The sequence below is a fragment of the Taudactylus pleione genome, unplaced genomic scaffold, assembly GCF_031769625.1.
Source record: "Taudactylus pleione unplaced genomic scaffold, aTauple2 ptg000130l, whole genome shotgun sequence".
Taxonomy (NCBI): Eukaryota; Metazoa; Chordata; class Amphibia; order Anura; family Myobatrachidae; genus Taudactylus; species Taudactylus pleione.
Window position 1 is genome coordinate 8,336,328 of NW_028284532.1, and position 27,162 is coordinate 8,363,489.

Here is a 27,162-nt window from a genome sequence, read left to right on the forward strand (position 1 = left end):
TAATCCCCCCTTCAAGTGCCCCCAGTAGTAATCCTCCCTTCAAGTACCCCCAGTAGTAATCCCCTCTTCAAGTACCCCCAGTAGTAATCCCCCCTTCAAGTGCCCCCAGTAGTAATCACCCCTTGTAGCCCCCCCAGTAGAGACACACGTAATAATAAAAAAAAAAAAAAAATCCCCACTTACCTGAACCCCCCGCTCCTGCTCCCACCACCGCTATCAGCTACTCCCTACCATTGTTCAGGGCCGCTTTGCATTATGGGAGAGACTTCATGACGTCATGAAGTGTCTCCCATTACCCACTGCGGGAGCCGGAAGATGGCTCCCGCAGTGGGAGCAGCAGCAGCAGCCGATGAGAGTCTGACAGACTCTCATCAGCTGCTGAAACAAACACACAGCTGCCGGCACCGGCGGCTGTGTGTTTGGCACTGTGTAGCGCTGACCGAACTCCGTCCGGTCAGCGCTACACGTGCGGTGCAGCTGTGTCACAGAGACACAGTCTGCACCGCGGTAAGCCTCTGATAAATCTGCATGGTCGCGGCCGCGGCGCCCTTCACTATGTGGCGCCTTACCCGGCCGCGTACCACGCGTAACCATAGAACCGGCCCTGGTGATGAGGGGGTTACCGGGGAAACACAGGTGTGTCAGTGCCATTGAATGCCATTGCAGGGCCGTAACTAGGGTGTGCCTGTGCCTTGGCACAGGGCAGGGGGCGCTGTTTGGGCCTGTCATTTTTCTGTTTATTATCATTATCACTTTTAGCTTCCTCTTCTTTTATCCCCAGATCTCCTGACCTCTCTTATCTCTTTCCCAGCCCTTCCCCATGAGACCATGGCCCTTTTTAGGGTGCGCGCCTTCTGTCCCTAATTGGAAATTTGGGGGGTGGGGGGGCACCAATGCTCTTTCTGGCACAGGGTACCAAAAAGTCTAGTTACGGCTCTTCGTTGGCGTGCATAAATTATCCACTATGATGCCCTACGCAGCCTGAGGCCTGATAGCATGCGATGGAGTTAGCAATTTCTGAGTAAGGTCAGAACTTGTGCAAGTGTGCATGAGGCTGCGTTGGTACTCAACTGTACCGATGTTTTCGCAGTATTTTTACGAAACATTACGGATGTTTGTAAGGTAGCATACTATCGCAGTTTAACTGTGTGCATAATCGCTATTGCATTCACAATTGCGATCCGTAATGAATCAGGCCCTTGGTCGTCTAAATTGCCCATCCATCTGTGTCTCTCTTGGATCCATTAGGGAGAAAGAGCAATACTTCAGAATATTTTGCCATTTGGATGCCTCAGATGCTGTACTGAATGAGGCCATCTTATGTATCGGAACGCCTTTAGGTATTAGTTGAGATGCAATGTACTTCTCTCACATCACAAATTCCTATCACAAGCGTTTTGCTTTTATTAGTACATTCTCTAGTTTATGCATCATACCTTCCAGAGTTTCATCCATAAACTCAATGGTATCACTAGTATGTACAGCAAAAATTAGATTTATGGTAAACTTACCTTGATAACTCCTTTTCTTCAGGGTCCATAAGGTCCACAGGGATACCATGGGGATAATGTGGATGAGAGATCAAGCACCAAACAGTTAAAGCTTTCAGGTCCCAGGATGCCTTGGATCCTCCTCCATATATACCCCACCCCTAGCCACAAGCCTTCAGTTTTGTTACAAGCCTCAAGGCAGGAGAAGGAAAGAGGAAAAGGAAGAGCAATCGTACACCAGAAACACTTTCACACAAGATGAGGGAATCCGTGGCTGAAAAAAAAGAAAATGCACACAATGCAGCCAGATGAGTCAGGGTGGGTGCCCTGTGGACCCTATGGAGTTATCAAGGTAAGTCTACCATAACTCTAATTCTCTTCTTCAGGGTCCATAGGTATCCACAGGGATACCATGGGGATGTCCTACAGCAGTTCCCCTAGGTTGGGGGACGCTCCTGAGCAGAAAGGAGAACTCGTCACCCAAAGGAAGCATCCTGAGAGGCAAAAGTATCAAAGGTATACAACCTAAGAAAAGTGTGGACAGAAGACCAACGTGGCTGCCTTACACAATTGTTCAGCATAGGCACCATGACTAAGCACCCAAGATGGCCCTACAGACCGAGTAGAATGTGCTGTCACCATGCTTGGGACAGGGAGATCAGCCTGTGAGTACACCTGAGAGATAGTCATGCGTAGCCATCTCACCAGAGTCTGCTTGTTAGCTGGCCATTCTCGTTTCTGAAAAACATATAATACAAAAAGAGCATCTGATTTTCGAACAGAGCTTGTACGCTCCACATAGATATACGGAGAGCACGAACTACATCCAGGGAGGCATCATCTACAGAAAGATCTGGAGCCAGAAAAGCTGGAACTACAATTTCTTCAATCACATGGTAAAGGGACACTACCTTAGGAAGGTAACCCTCCCTTGTATGAAGAACAGCTCTATCCTGGTGAAAAATAAAAGATGGGGAGCGACAAGAGAGCACTGCCAAATCAGAGACACTGCGTGCAGAAGAGATAGCGAGGAGAAAAAGTGTCTTTGCTGTCAACAATTCAAGTCTACAGAGACCAGAGGTTCAAATGGGGGAGCTTGTAGCCCCTTAAGAACCAAAGACAAAATCCCACAGTGGTACAAAAGAAGGCTGAACTTGCAGAACTCCTTGAAGAAAAATTAACATCTGGTAATGAGGCAATCTTCCTCTGGAACTAGACTGCTAGTGCAGAAACATGCACTCTCAAAGTGGCCAGGTACAGACCCTGGTCTAAACCTGCCTGGAGAAAAGCCAGTACCCTGGAAGTCCTAAACACCTTAGGATCATACTTTCTGTGGGAACACCATTGACCAAAATGAATGCCAGACCTTGTAATAGATGCAGGCAGAGGCCGGCTTTCCTGCCCTAAGCATTGTTTGAATTACAGAACTGGAAAAACCTTTTGCTCTTAAGATGGAATATTCAAGAGCCATGTCGTCAAAGCCAGACGAGGTAAGTCCGGATGCCGGCAGGGACCCTGCATTAGCAGATCCTGCCATAGAGGAAGAGGACTGTCTACGGATAGACTCTGTATGTCGGTGAACCAATGTCATCTGGGCCAAGCCGGAGCCACCAGTATTACTATTCTGCCTTCCTGCTTGAATCTCCTGAGCACTCTTGGGAGGAAGGAAATCGGAGGAAAGAGATACGCCAACTTGAAGTCCCATCTTACTACCAGTGCGTCCACAATGGCTGCTGATGGGTCTCTGGACCTGGACCCATACCTGGGGACCTTGTGGTTGTGATCTGATGCAATGAGATCTATTTGTGATAGACCTCATTTGTTTACCAGTAGCTGAAACACTCCCGGATGGAGAGACCACTCTCCGGCATTTATGTCCTGGCGACTTAGGAAGTCTGCTTCCCAATTGAGTACTCCCCAGGTGACCTTTGTCACCTCTTTCATGGCTGCATAACTTCTTGTGCCTGACTAATGGTTGAGGTAGGTCACTGTAGTCGAATTGTCAGACTGGATCTGGACCAGCCTGCCCTGGAGGAGGTCCTGTGCCACAATAAGTGCTTTGTACACTGCTCGCAGTTCCAGAATGTTTATTGGCAGATGACTTTCTTGTTTTGTCCATCTGTCACTGCCCCCATCACCAAAGACTGGTGTCCATGGTGAGATGCACCCAATTTGGAATCCAGAATGGGCGCTCTTTGTTCAGATGGTCCTTTTCAGCCACCACAGGAGGGAGTGATGAACCTCTGGAGTGAGAAGGATTCAGACATTATTAGATGTTACTGTCCATTCCACTTGGACAGAATCACATTTTGCAGAGGCCTGGCATGGAACTGAGCATACCCCACCATGTCGAAGGTGGATATCAATGATCCCAGGACCTGCATCGCTGATAGAACTGATATCCTTCGCTTGCGTAGCAGTTTGCTTGCTCTCAATGATAGTTCTGCAATCTTGTCCTCTGGTAGAAAGACCCTTTGTGCCTGAGAATCTAGAACTGCTCCCAAATGTACCATCTGCTGTGTTGGAGAAAGGGAGGATTTCTTCCAATTGATGATTCAACCATGCTTCTGTAGGCAGGCTATGATCAGCTGAAGATGGTGTTGCAAAACAAGTGGAGTTTGTGCCAATATCAGAAGGTCATCCAGATATGGTCGTATTCTGACTCCCTGATGCCTCAGATAAGCCGTCATGAATACCATTGTCTTGGTAAATACCAGAGGGGCTGTTGATAGGCCAAAGGGCACCGCTTGGAATTGGTAATGTTGCTGTAGGACAGCAAACCATAGAAATTGTTTGTCACGGCTTGGCGTGGGCTTGGACCTGGAGTGGAGTCGGATGCAGAAAGGTGGCTAGTTTGCTGGAACTGAAAGGCAGCTGGTCTTAATGGAGTATGACTCATGAGGTGACTGGGTACACAGGGGGCAGTTCAGCTGAAGGGACTCAGACTGTACTCAGTGACCGGGGTCGGCCGGTCCGCAGCTGGTAGCGGGTACAGGTGGCAAGCTGGTATGCAGGGATGGAGTGGTACGGAGCTATGAGGTGGTTACACTAAAACACTCTGGAACTGCAGCACATACGGAGCAAGGAAGCACAGGAACTAGCTCACACCATACGCTGTGAAAGACATTGCACTGGCAACTAGAGGACCTCTTGACAGCCCTTTAGTACCCTCAGGTAGTGCAGGATTGGTTGCTAGCATTCCCTGGACAGCTGTGACCTGATTGGCTCCAACCAGACACCTGACCAGAATCCAAGATGGCCGCACCCAGCAGTCTCCAGCACAGAAGTGCTGTCAGTCACACCTGCTCACACCTCTCTCCAGATGGGCCCACTCAGTCTGTGGAGACCCCCTGTGCCCAGCGCCGCTCTCCAGGACCCAGCTCCACCACCGGAGGGACCGTGCCAGAGCGCCCGGCAAAGTAAGAGCCACGACCCTGGCAGCCTGACAGCCCAGATTGTGACAGTACCCCCCTTCCTTTATGAGCGGCCTCTGGACACTTCTTGGGTTTCTAAGGATTTTTCATATGAAACTGATGCACCAAACGAGGGGCATGGACATCCTCTGCCTTTACCCAGCATCATTCCTCAGGCCCATAACCTCTCCAATCCAACAGGTACTGAAGTTGACCATAACGAAAATGAGAGTCCAAGATCTGTTTAACTTCAAATTCTACGCCTCTCTCAGTAAGGACTTTAGGGGAGCGTTGTAGAACTCTCCGGAAGCGATTTAGGACAAGAGGTTTTAACAAGGATATATGGAAAGAGTTCAGTACTTTGAGGTAGGGTGGAAGCTTCAGTTTGTAGGCCACCAGGTTAATCACTTGAGTGATAGGAAATGGACCGATGAAGCGAGGGGCAAACTCCATGGACGGCATCTTGAGGTGAAGATTATGAGTAGAAAGCCAGATGAGAATGCCTTTCTTTAGATTGGGCACCGCTCTTCTCTTCCTATCAGCTCCAAGTTTGTAACGGTCTGAAGTTTTCCGTAGAGCAGAGTGAACTTGAGACCATATTTGCGATAAGTTCTGTAGTGTAGAGGTCACTGCTGGTACATCAAAAACTGGTAGTTCCTTGAACTCTGGTACTCTGGGATGCAGGCCAAAAACTGTGAAGAATCGAGTCTGACCTGTAGATGAATGGTACGAGCTATTGTGAGCAAACTCTGCCCAGGGTAGAGTGTCCACCCAGTTGTCTTGGGATGAGGACATGAGGATCCTTAGGAAAGTCTCCAGGTCCTGATTGACCCTCTCTGTGGATCCATTGGATTGGGGGTGATAGGCCGTGGAGAATTTTAATTTAAGTTGAAAGATGGAACAGAGGGTCCTCCAGAATTTTGCTACAAACTACCCCGCGATCGGAGACAATCTCGGTCGGAAGTCCATGTAGACGGAAGATGTTGACGACAAATAATTGAACCAGCTCTGGAGCGGAAGGCAGTTTCTTCAGAGGAATATAATCTACCATCTTCGAGAACCGATCCACCACTACCCTGATGGTGGTGAACCCGTTGGAGATAGGTAAATCGATTACAAAGTCCATGGATAAGTGTGTCCAGGGGCGGAGCAGTACAGAGAGGGGCAGTAGGGTACCGGCTGGAGCCTGCCTGGATATTTTATGTTGAGCACACTGTGGGCATGAGGAAACATACTCCGTTATTTCAGACCTCATGGCGGGCCACCAATACGACCATTGTAGGAATTCCAGGGTCTTACGGATGCCTGTATGTCCGGAAAAGCAAGAAGTATGAGCCCAATTCAATAACTGTTTGCGTAGGTCCGGGGTCACAAAGGTTCTCCCAGGAGGAAGTTGAATGTGGGTAGTGGCAAATACTCTAGATTCTAAAACTGGAGTGTCTTTGTTATGTTCAATAGATGTTTCAGAGGAGAAAGAATGGGAGAGAGCATCTGCTTTTTGGTTGAGTGAACCAGGATGATATGTTAAGATGAAATTGAAGCGAGAAAAGAAAATTGCCCAACAAGCCAAACGAGGACTAAGGCACTTGATATTTTTTAAATACAGGAGGTTTCAATGATCTGTATAGGTGATAGGAAACGTAGCCCCTTCAAGGAGGTATCGCCATTCCTCAAAGGCCAATTTAATTGCCAACAACTCTTGCTCACCAATGGGGTAATTTCTCTCAGCCAGAGAAAATTTCTTTGAGAAGAATCCACAGGGATGGAATTTATTATCCTCGAATTTCTGAGAGAGTACTGCACCCACAGCTTCGGAGGAAGCATCTACTTCTAGAAAGAACGGGCTGGTAATGTCCAGTTGCCTCAGCACTGGAGCGGAAATGAATGCTTGTTTCAGGATTTGAAAGGCGGTTTCAGCTTCAGGAGGCCATCGAGATGGGTTCGCCCGTTTGCGAGTTAATGAGGAAATGGGTGCTGTGAGGGTGGAAAATCCCTTGATGAATTTTCGATAGTAGTTTGCGAACCCTAGGAACCTTTGTACAGCCTTCAGCGAATTGGGACGAGACCAGTCCAAAATAGCCTGCACCTTATTGAGATCCATCTCAAGGCCAGAGCCCGAGAGAATGTAGCCAAGGAATGGAACGGTCTGTACCTCAAACAAGCATTTCTCTGCTTTACAGCAGAGAAATGCTTGATTTGTCTGTGTATGATTCTTACGCAGACAAGTCAGGACCTCTCTGACTTGAGCCCGGTGCTTGTCAATACTAGAGGTGAATATCAGGATGTCGTCTAAATACACTACCATTGAGACATACAGCAAGTCCCGGAAAATCTCATTCACGAAGTTCTGGGAAACAGCAGGAGCGTTGCAGAGACCGAAGGGCATTACCAAATATTCTAAATGACTGTCTCGGGTATTGAATGCGGTTTTCCATTCGTCTCTGGCCCGGATTCTGATGAGGTTATAGGCCCCTCTTAGGTCTAATTTGGTGACTATCGTGGCACCCTTTACACGATCGAACAGTTCCGAGATGAGAGGTATCGGATAACGATTTTTGATAGTTATATCATTTACACCCCGGTAATCGATGCAGGGACGTAGACCTCCATCTTTTTTGGATACGAAGAAGAACCCTGCACCAGCTGGCGAAGAGGATGGTCGGATGAATCCTTTTTGAAGATTCTCTTGAATGTATGCTGACATGGCTTCAGTCTCGGGTAAGGACAGTGGATATGTATGACCACGTGGAGGATTTTTGCTGGGCACCAAGTTGATAGGACAGTCCCACTCCTGATGCGGAGGTAGAGTATTGGCACCTGCTTTACCAAAAACTTCACTGAAAGAGAGGTACTGAGGGGGTATTTGCATAGTTGTGGCAACACAGACTTTATTGACAGGTTTAATTTGAGGGAGGCAGGATACATGACAAGCATCTCCCCAGGAAAGAATTTGCATGGTACCCCAGTCTATGTTGGGAGTATGCTTGCACAGCCAGGGATATCTGAGAATGACTCCGTGAGAGGCTTTGGGTATAACTAGAAACTGGATTGTCTCCGTGTGAAGGGCACCCACACAGACCTGTACAGGTTGAGTACGAATGGGATACGGGGCCTGATTCAGACCCGCTCCTGAGCGCTATTCGCTCGCAAGCGGGTCGAAGGTGGCCCAGTGTGCAAACCATCGCTCCGGATCTCGTACCAAAGGGGGCGTGCTGTCTTGACCATCGCGACCATTGTCTTGACCATCGCGACCATCTTCCTGGCCGCTCGCATAAGCTGTGGGTGGTAACCCACAGCTATGCGAGCGGCCAGGAGGCCACTCTAAAAAACTAGAAGGCCAGCCCAGATTCAGAGCGAGCGCTCTGTCAGAGCGTCCGGCTCTGAATCAGGGCCATGGTCCCATTGGTAATTTGGGTACCATCCACGGCAGACAGGGTGAGTGTATGTTCGAAGGGAAAGACGGGGACTTGAAGTTTCTGGATGAGCTCAGTGGTGATGAAGTTCTCGGCAGCCCCTGAATCAAGGAGAGAGAACAATTTTAGGACCGTGCGTTAACTCCAGAGTAATGGATAAGGTAGACTCAGCTTTAGGTGGAGACGAAGACATAACTCCCAACCTGGTGTCTCCAGAACCGGTTAGGAGCGAGAGTTTGCCGGACGGGTAGGACAGGTAGTGACCAGATGGCCAGTCTCTCCGCAATACATGCACAGGTTTTCTTGTCGACGCCGCTGTCGCTCTTCAACCGAAAGACGAGCCCGGTTAATCTGCATTGGCTCATCGCCTACTGGCTCGGGCGGAAGGGTGACTGGAGTAGTGGTAGGCCGGAACCTGAAACGATCTCCTCTGTTCTTTTCGCTCTGACGCTCCCGATAGTGTAAGTCCATCTTATTGCAGAGAGAGCTGAGATCATTTAGGGTAGCAGGAAGGTCCCGTGTGGCGAGGTCGTCTTTTATATGATCCGATAGCCCGCTCCAGAAGGCGGAAATTAGAGCCTCCTTGTTCCATTTCAGCTCAGATGCCAGTGTCTGGAACTGGATGATGTATTGGCTAACTGGGCGATTCCCTTGACGGAGGTGCAAGATCTCGACTGCTGCCGACGTATTTCTTCCTCGTTCATCAAAAATCCTTTGAAAGGCTGAAAGGAACTCAGAATAATTCTCCAACAGAGGATCGGACCTCTCCCAGAGGGGTGAAACCCAGTCTAGAGCCGAGCCGGAAAACAGGGCCACCTTGGATTTTGGCGATGAGAAGTTCATAGGCTGTAATGTGAAATGAACATCGCATTGGTTAGGACAAGGCATAACTTAGGACTTCCATCAAATTTATTAGGTGTCGGGAGGTGCAGATGGGATGGTGTGGATGGTGCGGGAATGGCGGGAGCCGCAGGCTGGTTCGTGGCGACAGGCATATTAACTGTAACCAGGGATGCCTGCAAGGTGTCCTGACGAACCGACATCTCCTGTAAGTATTGAGCCATTTGCTGCTGTGAAGCTTCTAGTCCCTCCAAACGGCTGGCTATGCTTTGAAACAGGTCAGCCCTCAACTCCTGTCCACTAGCCGAATCCATTTGGCCAGTGCAAACTGTCACGGCTTGGCGTGGGCTTGGATCCAGAGTGGAGTCGGATGCGGAATGGAGGCTACTTTGCTGGAACTGAAAGGCAGCCGGTCTTAATGGAGTATGACTCATGAGGTGACTGGGTACACGGGGGGCAGTTCAGCTGAAAGGACGCAGACTGTACTCAGCGACCAGGGTCGGCCGGTCCGCAGCTGGTAGCTTGTATAGGTGGCAAGCTAGTACGCAGGGATGGAGTGGTACAGAGCTATCAGGTGGTTACACTGAGACACTCTGGAACTGCAGCACGTACGGAGCAAGGAAGCACAGGAACTAGCTCACACTATACGCTGTGAAAGACGTTGCACTGGCAACTAGAGGACTTCTTGACAGCCCTTTAGTACCCTCAGGTAGTGCAGGATTGGTTGCTAGCATTCCCTGGACAGCTGTGACCTGATTGGCTCCAACCAGACACCTGACCAGAATCCAAGATGGCCGCGCCCAGCAGTCTCCAGCACAGAAGTGCTGTCAGTCACACCTGCTCACACCTCTCTCCAGATGGGCCCCCTCAGTCTGTGGAGACCCCCTGTGCCCAGCGCCGCTCTCCAGGACCCAGCTCTACCGCCGGAGGGACCGCGCCAGAGCGCCCAGCAAGGTAAGAGCCGCGACCCTGGCAGCCTGACAGCCCGGATCGTGACATTGTTGGTGGGATGGCGTAATGAGAAAATGCAGATACGCATCCTGATTGTCCAGGGAAACCATAAAATCCCCAGGTTCCATTGAAAAAAAAATTGACCGGAGAGTTTCCATACAGAACTTAGGTGTACGGATAAATTTGTTGAGGGTGTTTAGATTTAGAATAGGGCAATGAGACCCATTCGGTTTCTAAACCAAAAATAGATTGGAATAATAACCTCTTCCTTGTTGTAACACAGGAACCGGTATTATTACCCCTGCCTGCAGCAGGGATTGAATGGCCTCCTGAAGGGCCACCTTTACAGCATCTGATGGAGGAATTGTGCAAATAAACTTCTGGAGACTATGCCTCCAGAAAGTGAGAGCATACCCCTGAGAGACCACTTCTCGGACCCAGGCATCTGTTATTGTTTGATGCCAGCAATCAGCAAACTGAAGAAGTCGGCCCCCTACCCTGGGATCCCCCAGGGGGAGGCCTGCCCAAGCAGGCCGAGGGTTTGTAGTCCATCTTAGAAGCTGGATGTCTGGCCAGCCCAGACCTCTTAGTTTGTCGCCTGGTTGTCCTGCAAAAACTAGACTGCTTGGAGGAAGACTGTTCCTTTGCTCGTCCCTGAGGACGAAAAGACTGAAAGAAAACTGCCTAGACTTCAATATAGCTGTAGATGACAGACCTGTTGATTTTAAAGTTGCCAGAGTAGCTATTATCTTATCTAACTCTGCTCCAAAAAGTATATTTCCATAAAAAGGTAAAGTTTCCAGAGCCTTCTTTGATCCTGTATCAGCTTTCCAGGATCTTAACCAAAGAACCCTGCGCACCACTGCTGACGCTGCTGATGCTTTAGAGGCTAAAACTCCAGCATCTATTGCAGCTCCTTCCAAATAGAAGGCCACTTTTTTCTCTGGTAACATCTGGTAGAGTGTCCTCCATTGCCCCCGTCCATTCCTCAACAGCTTTGGCTACCCAGGCTCCAGCCATAGCTGGACGAGTAGCGGCTCCCGATGATGAAAATATTGCCTTAAGACATGTTTAATCTTTCCTATCTGTAGAATCCTTAAGAAAAGATACTGACGGAATAAGCAACGTAGCATTTCTGACTAAGAGCGTAACATGAGCATCCACAGTAGGAGGTACCTCCCACTTAGTACATTCAGAAGCTAGGAAAGGATACAACTATGTTAATCTTTTATGCACATAAAATAGTTTATCTGGGTTACCCCATGCCTCTTCCATAGGCTCAGTGAGCTGCTCAGATTTAGAAAAACTCAGTTCTGACCACCTTCTGGTGTTTACACATTGGTTTCTTACTAGGAGCTGGTTAATCATCCTGAATATCTAGGATTGATTTAACCACTCTCACTAAAGAAGGAACATCTACTGAGGACGGATGGCCCTCCTCTCCTGAGCTAGACCCTGGAGAAGATCCCTGCACATCATCTGATTCATCGGATGATGCGTCTGAATCCATATGCTGGGCAGACTGATAAAAAGATAATTGTGGAAATAGAAAATGAACATCGCTAATATGTTAGAAAAGATTATTACACCATATGGGAAATAAATAATATATTGTTCTGAAGTACCTTAGTTATACATATAATGAAAACAAATATACAGGCAATCGATAATGCCTAATGATAAAAAGATAACTTGCGTTTAGGCGCATTAGTAACTACTCTGACTTGAGTGGGCATAAGCATCCATAGAGGAAGGATGTTTAGGAGGTGTAAACATAGCATGCTGTGGGTACCCATACAAGGAGGCAGTATGGGATTAGCCATATGATCCACAAACTGCTACATAACCTGAGACAAGGAAGAGACCCAATATGGCCCTTGTACAGGGACTGGTATACTGGGACTGGTGAGGTGGTTCTTTATAACAGACAGCACACAAACTATCCTTAATCAAGTCCTGAGAGGTCAAGCCCACTAAACAGGCTTTACATGAAATCAGCAGAGGGGCCTCCTCCTCCTGGTTGCCTTTACTTATTGACATAATTTCAAAGGTAACAATGCAATGTAATGTGACAACCTTCACAAATAACAATTAAATGTGAAGTATAAGAAAACCCCCGCACACCTGCAACAGAGAGATGAGGAGAAAAACAGTGATAGCTATAATTGACAGTCAGAAATAAAAAGCAGTATTAATACAGCAGCTAGCAAACAGTCACATACAATGCACATGCAAATTTAGTTCCAATGGGCTCTGAATCAACAACTCAAAACACAATGCTTGGTAGGATATAGAGCACTATGGACCTCATTCAGAGTCGGTCGAAGCGGCCGCACGGTTGTACGCCACCGATGTTTGCTATACTGCGCATGCGTAAAGTTCACAATGCACGTGCGCAAACTAGCCGCTACGATCAGAAATTTCTCTCTCCTTGAACACAGCCAGGTCGGTAGTTTGAGTGACAGATTGAGGCGTTTGTGGGTGGTAACAGGGGAAGGTGCTTGAAAACGGGGGAGTGGAGATCCGAACGCAGGCGTGCCTAATTATGCAAACGGTGTTTTATGGGAGTGCATACGCTTTATGGAAGTGCATAATTAACAAAGTAGCGTCATGGCACATGTGACATGGGAGGTTTTTACACTGACATGATCGTAGAGCTTAAGAGAGGGTATGGTCAACCTTAAGCTCTACGACCAGTTCCGATGGTTCCCGATGGTCTCGATTAATCCTTATATGCCCAGAGATGATGTGCAATGCGTACGAGAAGGGGGCGTATTTTTTTTAATTCCTGCCGCTTCCTCCCCTTGGTCGGCCAGCTACCGATCCGGACTTAGGGACACAACTTGCGAGGGAATCATTTGCATATCTGGCCCCTTTTCCCGTACGACCGTGCGGCCGCTTCGTCCGACTCTGAATGAGGTCCTATATACCTGACCCATGGGAAAGGCATACAGGGAGACTGACCCAAACCCCCCGAGACCAACAGCTTCTGCAGCGCACCAATAGAGGACTGTGAGCATCTCATATACACGAGGCGGGTAGGAAGAGCGACCCAGACACGCAAAAACCTTTGATGGGACTGCGTCTGGGCCGGGGGTGGAGATGCCGGGGGAGCGCCTACCTCCCCCAAGCTGCGTCAACTGACCAAGTACACTGACTTCATGGCAGCAGAAGCGTATGCTGCCGATCCCCGGTGTCAGACAAATACGGCCCCGGTGGTCTAGTGAGGACGCGGACGCTCCGGGTCCTGACTGCATCGGCTTCTGGTGCGTCTCCTATGCCGGAAGCAAGGACAGCCGTGCGCGATTTCCCATAAGCAAGGAATCACCTTACCTGACATCTCCATGCGTCCGGTTGCAGTCCGGGTCCCAGCATCACTGCTAACACGCTCAGCCGAGACCTGTCGGAATCACCAGCTCTATTACTGGTGTTGTGGGCCGGCAGATGTATATGCGTCTTAATTCAGACGCTCAGTACTACCAACCTAAAAACATAGAAACTAAAATAAAACATAAAAAGAAAGCTTAGGACTGACTGAGCAGTCCCCAGTTACAAAGGTGCATCTGAATCCTGCCACACCAAACGAACAACTGAAGGCCTGTGGCTAGGGGTGGGGTATATATGGAGGAGGACTCGAGGCATCCTGCGAGTTGAAAGCTTTAACTGTTTGGTGCCTGGATCTCTCCAACCACATTAACCCCATGGTTTCCCTGTGGATACCTATGGACCCTGAAGAAGAAACCATTCTCTAGTAATTTTGTTCTACTTTATGTATCCTATGCTGGAACACGATTGCAGCCCAGACACCAAATCACTGGTGTGCAGGCAATGTGAGTGAAATAAATGCATAGGTTTCCAAGGCGCTACCATAAACTACGCTGCCACTCTTACAAACAAGAGAAACATCTATTATCCAAAAAGTAACAGAATTCTTAAATGATTGTAATAGACCAGCGCACAGTCTGTCCAGTCCTAATGATAGTGTGCCGGACCATTTTTGCTGGTTTTGGATCTGTATCTCCGTGTTTAGGATCTGGGTTTGGTTATGCAAAACTGCCCTTGCATGTTTTGGTTTTGGATCTGTATTTTTTTTTAAAAACACATAAAAGCAGCTAAAATCACACTAATTGGGCCTGTTTTTGTTCCTACAGTATTATTAACCTTCAATAACAATTATTTTCAAGCATTTTCAGTCAAATTTAATGACCTCACAGCTCAAAATATTGTTTTCACTACTTTTCACCAATATAGGCCAAAGGCTGCAGCGAGCTGGCTGGCTAAAGTAAACGGTAGAGCAGCGGTATGGCAATTAAAAAAAATACAGGACATCTATAAAACATTACCACACAGCAGTGGCAGACAGGATGGCAGTTTAATAAGCTATAAAAATGTCAGTCAACAATGCCCCAAACAGCGCATAATGCAAAGAAAAGAGGTGCAAGATGGAATTAACCTTTGGCCCTCCCACCTACTCTTATGTTGGATATTTAAAAGGACATGCACAGTTTAACAAACCAAGCACTTTAGTGACAAAAACTGACACTTTTGTGGCTGAAATGATAGGTTTGTTTGGGCCCCCACAAAACTATTTTTTGGAAGGACTGCATCCAATTATTAAGGAGGAGGTTGATGATGAGGGTGTTGGCGGTGGAGATTGCATGTGCTGGTCCAAACTGCTGGTAGGTGATACTGGACTGCTTGTTATTAATTTACAAATTATTATAATTTTGATAAATAAATTGCATGAACTCCCTGCAAATGACGTATCTACTAACTTTGGTTTCACAAATGGTACAGATGCCTTTAAAACTATTGTCAGGATTTGGGTTAAAATAATTCCACACCAAAGATGTGGCTTTTCTAGTCTTATGCCTAGGCATGCCAATGGCTTTCTTTTTATCACAAGCAAGAACTGCTGCCACTGGTGGATGATTTACACAAACAACATCCTCATCATCAACAACCTCATTAGCGTCAAAGAGGACACAAATATCCCCTCACCCTCCCTTTGCACTTCCTCCACACTATCATCCTCAATTTCTGTTATTTTACCATCTAATACTAGCTCAGCCATCATGGCGTCAGTGATCCGCTGTGCAACAGGGCGACAGCTGTCATACTTGCTTCCTCTATCAAAGGATTGTTTTATAGTCAATTGTTTTTTTAAACTACTACTAGTAGTAGTCTTCTTGGTCCCTTTCTGGGATTAAGATCCACCTCCAGCAGCAGCAGCAGGCCCAGCACTCAATGATTCTTCTGAGGAATCCTGGATAAGGGAGGAGTCACCTGGTCTTATCCTGTATGCAGAATGATCTCCTGTCATTAGTGTGGATATTTATGATGAAGTTGTTGGCGGTGGAGATTGCAGGTGCTGGGATCTAGCTGGGGGAAGGGAGCTAACTGATGCAGGACTGTCTGTTGCTATTTTTTTAGCACTAGTTTCTGATTTGACCAAAAAACGTTCCATGAACTCGCTGAAAATGTCATAACAGAGAGGAGGTTCCTAGATGGTTAAGGTCCCTACCGCTACTTACTCTGGCTTTGCAAACACTACAGATGGCTTGACAATTGTTGTCCGGAATAAGGTAGAAATAATTCCACATTTAAAAAGTGGATTTTTTTGTCTTATGCTCTGGCATGACAATGGGCTTTTTGTTATCATGGGCAAAAACTGTTTCCACTGGTGCTTGATTTACACAAACAACATCTTCATCAACAATATCCTCATCATCTTCATCATCAACATCCTTCTATGTTAGCAAATTGACTTATGCTGCTTATCCCGACATTTGCAGAGTGCGCACAAATGGTAGAAGGAGGCTCCTATTCGAGTACAGTATTGGTCAGGCTCACACATGGCACCCACCGACACACTTAGACTCTCCTCAGGGATTTGTGACATTTCTGAGCACACAGCTGGTTCCTGTGCCTTATCGATTTAAATTTTTTTTAAAACTTCTACAGGGAGAAGGGCTTACATCATCATAAGAGGCAGAACCACCAGTCATGAATAAAGGCCAAGGCTTTAGCCTTTCCTTGCCACTTCATGTGGTGAAAGGCATATTAACAATTTTATAGTATGTCTTTCTGATGTTTTTTTCTTTACCACTGTAAAAGATTGCTTCTTTGATTTTAGATGCCCTGACTGAAGCCATGACTGAAGCCCTCTATGCCCTTGAGCATCGGCTTTAGTAGAAGACATTGACGGGCAAATCCAACAGCGGGAGGATGACGTTTTGCCTTGACTTGGATTCCGAGTCAGGTAGGAAAACCCGAGCACCACTCCAAGAATAAATGGATCCATTATGTTCATGTTCGTCCGGTTCTCTGAGAACTGGACCTGCTCATCTCTAATGATAACCACTTGAATCCACAGTCGTTAATTCCAGAGATGTATCCTCACGTAAAAAAGAAAATGCAAACATATTATAATACCGTATAAATTGCCAAAAGAGTTTTCCACTGTGCATACAAAAGGTAGAATGAGGTGTTTTCCAGGAACTCCCCAACCAGAGGGCACGTGCTATAAGCTAAATAGAATCTGTGCAATCACCATCTGAAATTAATGCTTACTAGACTTCCAAATTGTATGGGCTCATCATACTATCTTAGCCATCATGCAATGCTCCAATCCCAGGATGTGAAAAATATATATAAAATATATGTAGTGCAGATGGTATAATTTTATAAAACAATATTTCAATGAATTTTAATTCTCCAAGTAAAAACAATTTTTAGTGTGCTTCCTAAAGTAAATCCACAGACTTCAACAGAATAGTATCATCTAGGGGTCATATTACAATATAATTGTCAAAATATGATATTATTTGAAACAAACATCACTCAGACATGTATGCTACAAAAAGATCTAGAGATGGAATATGATTTTGAATTATGACATAATACAGGATTCCCCCACCGCCCAATCCTGAACCGTCCACTCGCAATGTAACAGTTCCGTAGACTATAGAAGCACTGTGAAATTGCAGCATGTTTAAAAGGTGACTAATATCATTGTCAACCCATGTTGACAATGATGACACTTATCCAAAATGGGATGTGATCAATATCCCGACCATGGGGACTCCGGGGTCAGATTGCTGGCGCAGGAATCCTGACCGACAACAGAGTCCCGAAGGTAAGTAGCGGGTTTGGGGGGAGGGTTAGTGTTAGGGTTAGATACTAGGGCGAGGGTTAGGGTTAGGCACTAAGGTGGGAGGGTTAGGTTTAGGCACTAGGGAGGGAGTTTAAGGTCAGGCACCGGGGAGGGAAGGTTAGGGGTAGGGTAGGGAGAGGGGTAGGGTGGGAATACTGACCAACAAATGTCGGTATTCTAACCCTGCCGGGATGCCGGCATCTTGATTCTGACCACCGGGATCGCGAGTGCCAGCATCCTGTACCTATCCCATCCAAAACAAGTTTACTCCATCTTTACATTTCAACATTGATTTCAGATAAGGATACTTTTTAGTTGTATGTATACAATCTTTATCATTTGACTGTAATTACCTTGTTAAACTGAGCCCAGGACACAGTGCGTTCTTTTAAATCATCAAATCGAATACCGTTTTCACTAAAAATCTTCTGAGCAAGGAACCAGAAATGCTCAGAACACAGTTCATGTTTGGTCCCCACCTCAGATACAAATTTTATATTCAAAGTGTCACACATTTTTCTCCATGGGACCTTTTCATCGACATAAAATGGGCGCCGACCCTGGTAATAAGAAAAGATGCAGGCGTCACAACAATATACAGATAAAGGCATGGTGTAAACTATAATAATATCAGAAGGCACCAAAGTGTTACGTGACCAGTGCAGAAGTTTAAAGACGGACACATTTTACCGGTCACTAAATAGCAGTCACAATATCATTATGCTCTATATAATAAGTTGTGTAATTCCTTCTACAGCAAAGATTATCCAAATCTACAATAACATGCTCCCATCGCTCCCATTGTTGTACATTTTAGCTCGATATGAGCCTATATTTAGTAATCATTCATTATTATGGTAATGGCAAATAGGACCTGATTCAGACCTGTTTGCTAGGATGCGATTGCTCATTGCTGGCCGATATTTGCATTCTGCGCATGCATCACATTGCGTGTGCGTGAACCACTGCGACAGATCAGGAAGCGCTCGCTCGCTCAGCATAGACAGCCCAGTTGAATGAGTGACAGGAGAGGCCGTTTGTGGGTGGTAACAGGGGCAGGCCACTAGAAACGGGGGAGTGAAAGTACGAACGCAGGCGTGCTTTTGTGTTTCAACGCCGTTTCATAGGCGTGTATAATTAACAGGCAGCATCATAGTACACGTCACCTGGTTCTATTTCACACTGAAGTGCTCGCAGTGCTTGCGGCCAGGTATAGTCAACCTCAAGCGCTGCAATCGCATCCGATGGTGCTCGATGTACCAATGTTTTCATGCACTTCTTGGAGATGACGTGCGCAAGTGGGCATCTTATGAATGGTTGGTGGCCATCTGCATACACAAAGTGATCGCTCACCAAGACATAGTGGGCATGCTAATGCCTTGCCGATCGATCGCCTGCTTTGCTGGGCGTGTGCTGGATTTACATACGATGGCAGCGAGCGATCGCATCTAGAGAATGGGTCTGAATCAGGTCCATAGTCTCAAAGCCAGTTCATTATACTGTACAATTGCTGTATAAAATAAAATAGTAATATTTACATTTAAGAGATTATTATAGGGGTTATTTAGAGTTGGATAAGTTTGCGTCCAAAACGCACAGGGACCGTTAGATCTCTAGATCTTTTTGTTGATGTCAATGGTGGGAACCGCTCATTGGTTGAGAGAGGTGGAGGTGTGCCTCTCTCAGCCAATGCATTTCTTTGGGAAATGCAGCAGCTAAGCCGACCTTAGAGGACAGTTCTGTCCGTGGGGTCCGTGTTTTTTGTTTTTTCTGAAGACGGTGGATGCCTACATGGAAAGAAGAGTACACGACACAAGGGGTAGGTGAGTATGGATTTATTTTCTCCAGTATAATCTTGGATTCTACTGGAGAAGGGGACAGACTGGCGCTAGGTACAAGGTAAGTATGTAGTGTGAGTGTGAGTGAGTGAATGAGTGAGTGCATGTGTAATAAACTAATAAAACCAGTGTGTGTGTCCTGTCATTTTTTTATACTTATTTTACAGGTAAACTAGAGGTACCAGAGGGCCCTAAATGCCCCGCAGTCTGGTACTTGTGGTTCCAGCATGCAGGGGAGGCTTGCTTGTACCTCTAGATCTCCTGTAAATGACATATTATATATTCTATTTTTTTGACACAGTCAACCCTGCACCCAATGCCCAGGGGTGGGGTGTCCTGTAGAGTGGGAACCTCTTTATTACTGGAGTCCCCATCTTCCCAGGGATCCCTGGCCTGGTCTGACTACCGTGGGATGATAATGCTTTGGCCGGGTCCCACGGCTGTGGCATTACACCCCAACTAGAAAGAGTCTGGTGCTGGTTGTAAATAATACAGGGGACCTCTACTTATTTTGTCCCCTGTATTTCCACAACCAGGACTGGCTCACTGAGCCTGTTGCTGGTTGATGAAAATATGGGGGACCTCTATGTTTTTTGTCCCCCATATTTTCACAATCAGCACCTGGTTCAGAAAAGCCTGGTGCTGGTTGTGCTTTTATGGGGGACCCCTCAACATTTTTTTTCTTATTTTAACCTTTTAATAGCTTTTTTAACACATAGGCATACACAGATCTCACTGATCTGTGCATGCCTCTGTGTAACTTGCACTTTGCAATGATAGACGCATTACAAGGTGCGAGTTTTCCAGCAGTTTTAACTTGCCTGCACTCTCAGTCTAGTCAAACTGGGACCCAATTACTCACACCCTATTACATTTGCGAGTTGCGGTACAAACTCACACATTCTTTATGTGCGAGAATGTGCGAGTTTGACTCGCACAAAAAACTTGCACCATATTACATTTGACCCAGTATGTTTAAAGTGCATTAAGGCACGCTTTAAGTATACCATCATATGGCCACATATTAGAGATGTCAGTCAACGCCAACTTGATAGTGATGACTATATGACTATCTTTTTAATATATATTTTAAAATAATAATAATAATAATAATAATTACATTTTAAAAAATGTAAATTGCGCGGCCTCTCCCTTCAAGTGTGAACCAGGTACCAGCGCTCATAGGGGGTGATTCAGCAGAGGGATCACACAGATTCCCTGTTATCAGGAATTTGCACATGCGCCTGACCCTTAGTGCACATGTGAAGTACTGGTCTGCGATCCCATAGGCAGTCTGGCAGCAGACTGTCAGTGATTGACAGTCTACTGCCTTTTCTGGGTGAGAGGGGATGGCGACGGTCTCTGTTTCCCAAAACGGAGGGATGTCGCTGCTGTTGGGGGGGAGTGGAGAGGCCAGATCTAAGTCGGCTGATGGAGATTTTCTGGTCTCTTTTACTCATCTGCTACGGCCGGCTTGTGTGACCCCGTGGCTCACTTAGCCAGCCGATGGGATCGCAGATGATCCTATGGTGCGTCTTTGGACACAGCTAGGATCAGTAATGCATGCAAGAGGCGTGACACCTCCTGCTGCATTACCATATTACAGCTATCACAGCTGCTAACATGTTAGTAGCTGCGATAGCATACTCGTCTTCTGCGGAGTCCCCCAGGAGTTAACAGTGTGGCTTTTCTCTACAAAACTGAAAACTAAAAGTCACTGTAGTAAACCAGTCACATGTAAGTGCAGGACACTCATGGTAAGATTACATTAGTCACCACTAACGTCATTTTATGCTGGGGAATTTAAAAAAAAATATGCAAAAAGAATGCACATAAGCATAACATATTATTGCAGGCAGAATGGGTAATGGAAGAAGATATAATTATTGATGGGAGATAGGAGTTTGACAATGTGTAAGTGGAGAAAAATGGTATACAAATATCAGAAAAATAGGGAACATAGATAGTTATGAAAGTACTTAAAGCTCTATCGCCAGCAATAAAGGGTCATTTGTCAATGATAGGGTATCGCCCTATACAACCAGGGGGCACCACAGTAACGCTGGCTGGGGGCATGATCTGCTAGCGATAGCCTTCCCGTACAAAGCATGGGGAAGTCGAGCATCTCTGCAGGACATGTACCATTTTAATACTTGTTCTGTTATCTCAATATGAAAATAAAAGAAATATATAAATGTTTAATTTTATTAATTGGAATTGCACATACATCAGGGTCACTCATATGCCATGAAATTGGCCTGGCGATGTGGTAAGTTAACCCTCTGTACCAGTGTCACCAACTTACCTGAGTTTTGCTCTGCTACCTTAGTGACATATTATTGATAAATAACAGCAATAACAGATTTTGTTGTTGTGACGTCGATTAAAAAAAAATCATTGTTATGGTCATTGTGAATAAAAAGGTCTCATAATGTATTGTACATGAGAAAGGGGGAATCATGCCTGGCTTATTCTGCTTACATTACTGTATTTATCATAGTTACAAGTCTTTTCTGATTTGCAAATGTGATACATTTTCTTCAATTCCCCTTTGTTCCGGAGGAGCTAAAACTAGAATACTTAGTAACTGCTCAGATGGCTGTCAGAATGTGCATGCTCAGTCTTGTTACCTGTCTATGAATGGGGACGAGTTTTACATACAAAAATATCTTTCTTTTCACACTTACAATCTTGGAGAAGGCATTGTCCCACAGAATTGTGGCCTTAGCATTGTTGTCTTGATTCCCGTGCACAATTACCACCAATGGCAATGATAATGCCTACAAAGAGAAGTGCAAACAAGATCAGACAGCTGTGAACCAGAAGTCTCAATGGTAAAACTAAGCTGTTTGTGTTATAGGAGTCTATAATAATAATAATAATAATTTACATACTAACTCGCCGCCAGCGCCAGAGCAATTCACCATTGCTCCGGCACGAAGACAGCTGATCCGAAAATCAGCTGTCACTGCGAGCAGCTTCACTGCTCCTTTCGGAGCAGTGAGACAAGTGGGCATGCATAACCTACAGGTCACGCATGCGCCCAAGAGCCCCGGCATCCGGTGGAAGGAGCTGGACAGGGGCGGAAGGATATGAAAAGATCCCTCTTCGCAACCCGGGACTCATTCCCATAGGGAAGAAGCGGGTAGTGGGAGCACTCGCCATCTGAAGATGGTGAATTCTCCCGCAATCAAGCTCCAAGAATGTTGTATTTTCGGAGCTTGATGAGTTCTTTCTCCATACTAGTGTATGGGGACAGCGGGGCATACCGGTAAGCAGGAGATATCTGTGATATCTCCTGCTTTACCCTTTTGATGAATGGCCCAAAAACTTAATTTCCACAATTGCAGGTGAAACTGTTCATTTTCATCTGCTTTTGTAGAAATTAAGTGATGATGAATAGGCCCTTTATCACTTTAGAGAGTTCGGGAAACAAATATCAGGGAGTTCTCCCGGGAATGGTGGTAAGTTGAGGGAGAATAATGAAGTTAGGGTGTAAAACTCCACAAAAACTTTTATATACTTAAGATCTTATGGTCAACTTATTTATTAGAATCACCCAACTAAATGCTTTCATTGGCTAGATACATCGACCATTAGAGAGTACCTAACAAATCCTTTCTATTCATTCTTTGCAATGATTTCCAATAAAAAGAATGTCAACTGCTCAGAAATGCCGTCTTCTGCAGCATTATTTCCTGATATATCTATAGAGTCAAACATCCGGGTCAATAGATTTAAACACCTTCGGGGAGATGTATCAAAGCTTGGAGAAAGATAAAGAGGATACAGGTAAAGTATGAACCAATCAGCATCTAACTGCCTTTTTACAGGCTGAGTTTGAAAAATAACAGTTAGGAGCTGATTGGTTGGTCATAATTTCTCAAACTGACACAGGGAATCAACATAGAAGTATATTAATAGACCTAATAAAAGTATTTTAGCTTCTAAAATTGAGTAATAGGGCTGTTATTTGAATATTTGCATAAATGTGGAAAAAAGATAAAAAGCTATTTCTTTTGGGAAACATAATTGTTGCAGTTACATTTGGGGTTCATTTAAATGGGTGCTAATATATTTTTGTGTCTATAAAGTGCATTATAAAAAAGTTTGAAAAATACACCTGCTGCAGCCACCTGCAGTCCTAAAAACACCTGTCCCATCCATACAGCCCCCCAAATACCTGATAAAAAACACACACACAGATGGCGCTGCTTGATAAACAATTGAGTATGTTTAATGAATATATAGAAAGTATATAATAAAAATACTCCCGGGAGTGTATCAACAATGACAAAAATGAAACCGATAAATACACAGATAATGTCTAATAAAAAATGCTAATAGTAGCAGAAAATATGCCAATAAATGACACCTGCTGGATACGGCATCAAACAGCTGGAATCATATAATAGATACTTCACAGAATAATGAAATATAAAGTTAATATTCAAAGCTGAGACCATTCATCATAGCCAAAAAATGAATATAGATGTAAAATAGAGACTCTCAATATGTATCAGTAAGTCTCTACATAGTAGTCAGAGCTCCAGAGTAAGTGGCTGTAAAGCGGCACAGTGTGGTATAGTTACCATGCAGAGGTGGGTGCTCAATCGTGTGTTTAAATGGAGGGTATCCTGCAGCAGTGTGCTCACAGGGACCAGTGTCGCAGACGTCTGCTTTCTACCCCGTCGGGGTCTGCCCTTGTGAGTTATATTATATAGGCCGAACTACAAGAACTATAAAGGCTAGATTTATGGAACATAGAAGAAACATACTTAATAAACTTCTTAAACATAGTGTTCCTAAGCATTTTGCTGATAAACACTCTAGCGACCCCACTGGTTTGAAACTTGTTGGGCTAGAGGTGATTTCTAAGACCCCTAGAGGTCGTGATCGCTTTAGAATACTATGTAGACAAGAGGCTGCGTGGATTCTGAAAATGCAATCTCTTAAGCCAAATGGTTTAAATGATAATATAGATCTAGAATTTATATGATCATTTTTGGTTGTTTAATATAGATTTCTATTTGGTTTTGACTATATGACTATGTTTGATATAATTACTCTGTAATTGCTCATTGCTCTCTAATTCTCCTTGTGTATTGCTTTATGCTAATAATCTGTCTGGGTAGCAGTCTTTTATTAATAATTAATTATTAATGTTATTGTCATTATTATTGTTTTTTTATTTTTTTATTTGTTATAAATAAGCTGTTTTTCTTCACTTTATTTATTTGGAGTAATATAGCTTTATTGAAGGCTGATTTGAAATTTAATTGACTAATTAATTAATCAACAATTGTGGAGGGGGTATTTAATCCCTCCCAGGATACAGAAAGGAATCTCCGCTTCTTGATAAAGCTGCTGTATGCAGAGAAACGCGTTGAAGTTTACGGACTTCTGACGGCTGTTACCGTTTGATTTGAGGTGCCAGTACATCACATCAGCCTACCTGGCTCTGTGCACATTCATTACCTGTTTCCGTTTATATTGCAGTGCACACTACCACCTGGAGAAGCTGCACCACCCGGAGGTGAGCGCGCTGTGCAGGAGCCCCGTCCCTATTGCCATGCACATTGAACGGCCACATTACCTGGGGCAGCTGCATCACCCGGAGGTGAGCGCGTTGTGCGGGAGACCCGTCCTTATTGCCGTGCACACTGAACGGCCACATCACCTGGAGCGGCTGCATCACCCGGAGGTGAGCGCATTGTGCAGGAGCCCCGACGGGGGTAGAAAGCAGACGTCTGCGACACTGGTCCCTGTGAGCACACTGCTGCAGGATACCCTCCATTTAAACACACGATTGAGCACCCACCTCTGCATAGTAACTATTCCACACTGTGCCGCTTTACAGCCACTTACTCTGGAGCTCTGACTACTATGTAGAGACTTACTGATACATATTGAGAGTCTCTATTTTACTTCTATATTCATTTTTTGGCTATGATGAATGGTCTCAGCTTTGAATATTAACTTTATATTTCATTATTCTGTGAAGTATCTATTATAAGATTCCAGCTGTTTGATGCCGTATCCAGCAGGTGTCATTTATTGGCATATTTTCTGCTACTATTAGCATTTTTTATTAGACATTATCTGTGTATTTATCGGTTTCATTTTTGTTGATACACTCCCGGGAGTATTTTTATTATATACTTTCTATATATTCATTAAACATACTCAATTGTTTATCAAGCAGCGCCATCTGTGTGTGTGTTTTTTATCTGTTTATTGAGGAGTGGCATTCCTTCCTCTTTTCAGGTTGGCTGCAGCTTGTTACATGATTGTTTTATTTGATTTGTTTTTTACTGCAATTCATCTGGGTATCACTTCCCTAGCGCCAGGACTATAAATTTTTTCTGTTATTCCCCAAATACCTGACCCATAACTCTATGCCCATTTTCCAACACTTTTTATATTTTTGCCCCCAAATTGTTTTGCCTAATTAGTCATTAGGGTGGGGGGTGTCCAAAGGGTTCTGAAGCAAGTCCCCACATTTTTATGCCAAAATAGGGATTTTGCACATCATTTCACCTGCCTTTGGGTAGAGAAACGTTTTCGCCTATGGAGTTTTCACTCATGTGAAAACGTGCTGGAATTGAATAGGGTGATACTTTGGAATGTGGCGAAAACATCGCAGCGGCAAATGTTTTTCGCCACTCTAATTGAATAGGGACCATAATATTTTTGAAAGGTGAAGTTAGCTTTTAATAAATAAAATAAGTATTGCTAGTGACCCTTCATTAAAACCATTGCTCATCTTATCAGGAGGAAATTAAAAAAACTTATCTTTAGAGACTGGAAATTTGTGAAGGCGCAAGTGAAAATATCTTGGTGCTTTTTAAACAGACGGCTGCTCTTTTATTGAGTATTAAAACATAAACTGTCACTCAAAATCCAGTTTTATTCTATAACTTCAGAGCATTCCATGTCTATAAAGCAAATGCAGCACAACATTCCTGCTGTTTACTGATAGCATTTCGGCACACAGTAAATGCAGTCAGACATTAGCACAGCTTCTCTGTAAACTTCTTGTTTCAAGGTGGGTAATAGTAAATACATACTGTAGGGTAGAGAGCATTTGAAAGTAGATATTGGGTTGTGCCTTGTCTGTTATGCACTTTGGGCCTGATTCACTGCCGTTCGCAACTGCGATTACGCATGCAATCAGCCGATTGTTGTGTTCTGCGCATGCGTATGCATCACAATGCGCCTGCGCGAACTAGCTTTTGCGATCGGGACTGCGATCGTAGAGGCTACGCAGATTCATTGCAGAGTGATTGACAGGAAGTGCCGTTTGTGGGTGGTGGTCGGGGAAATGCAGGCGTGCCAGTGTGTTCGTACGCTGTTCCAGGAGCATGCATAAATTATCCACTGCGATGCCATATGCAGTGTGAGGTCTCATAGCGTGCGTGGTTGTTAGCAATTTCTGAGTAAGGTCAGGGCTTGTGCAAGTGTGTGTGAGGCTGTGATGGTACCGATGGTTTCGCTATTCTGCTAAATATACCGGATGTGTGCAATGTAAAGTGGGCGTCCTTATGTAGTGCTGAGTTTGCATTGTGATTGCAATGTATTAGCATGCTACCGCAGTTGAACTGCGTGTGTACGCTATATTGCGATACGTAATGAATCAGGCCCTTTGACCTCCATGGTTACCTGGACGATGTAAGTTGAGCCACTGAAGTTAATTTCTGCTGTGAATAATATGGCACATTTCTCTTCTGTCACAGATTCTGATCCCTTCCTCTCACATCGCTTTATCTTCTTCAGCAGCTGAGAACAAGAAACACAAATTATGAAATTAGCTAGTTCAGAAAACAATCAATAAGGGTTAACCAACAAAATTGTCACAAAAACATTTAGCATAATTCATCTAGGACTAATTGGGCAAAAATAAAGTTTAAATCCGGTTTAGAACAATACAGCAATGTAAATCACCTGGCTAATTTTCTACCTCATTTTCTGTGCCGCAGACCCCAAACATGCAAAGACCCTGGAGAACCATCCGGCCAGCACTTGTTTTTGATGCTGAATTTTGTTTTCTAACCACACATT

General features: G+C 45.0%; 1 protein-coding gene across 1 annotated transcript in view; it reads right to left on the bottom strand.

The window, feature by feature from the left end:
* The window catches only part of STAT6 (signal transducer and activator of transcription 6), a 248,504-nt gene that overhangs the window by 63,728 nt on the left and 157,614 nt on the right, over window positions 1-27,162 (bottom strand). The window contains exons 11-13 of the mRNA XM_088473126.1: window positions 26,764-26,880; window positions 21,789-21,881; window positions 17,617-17,823 (exon numbers count right to left, since the gene is read on the bottom strand). Of these exons, the coding sequence (XP_088329252.1) occupies window positions 17,617-17,823; window positions 21,789-21,881; window positions 26,764-26,880 (417 nt within the window). The remainder of the gene's footprint in view (window positions 1-17,616; window positions 17,824-21,788; window positions 21,882-26,763; window positions 26,881-27,162) is intronic.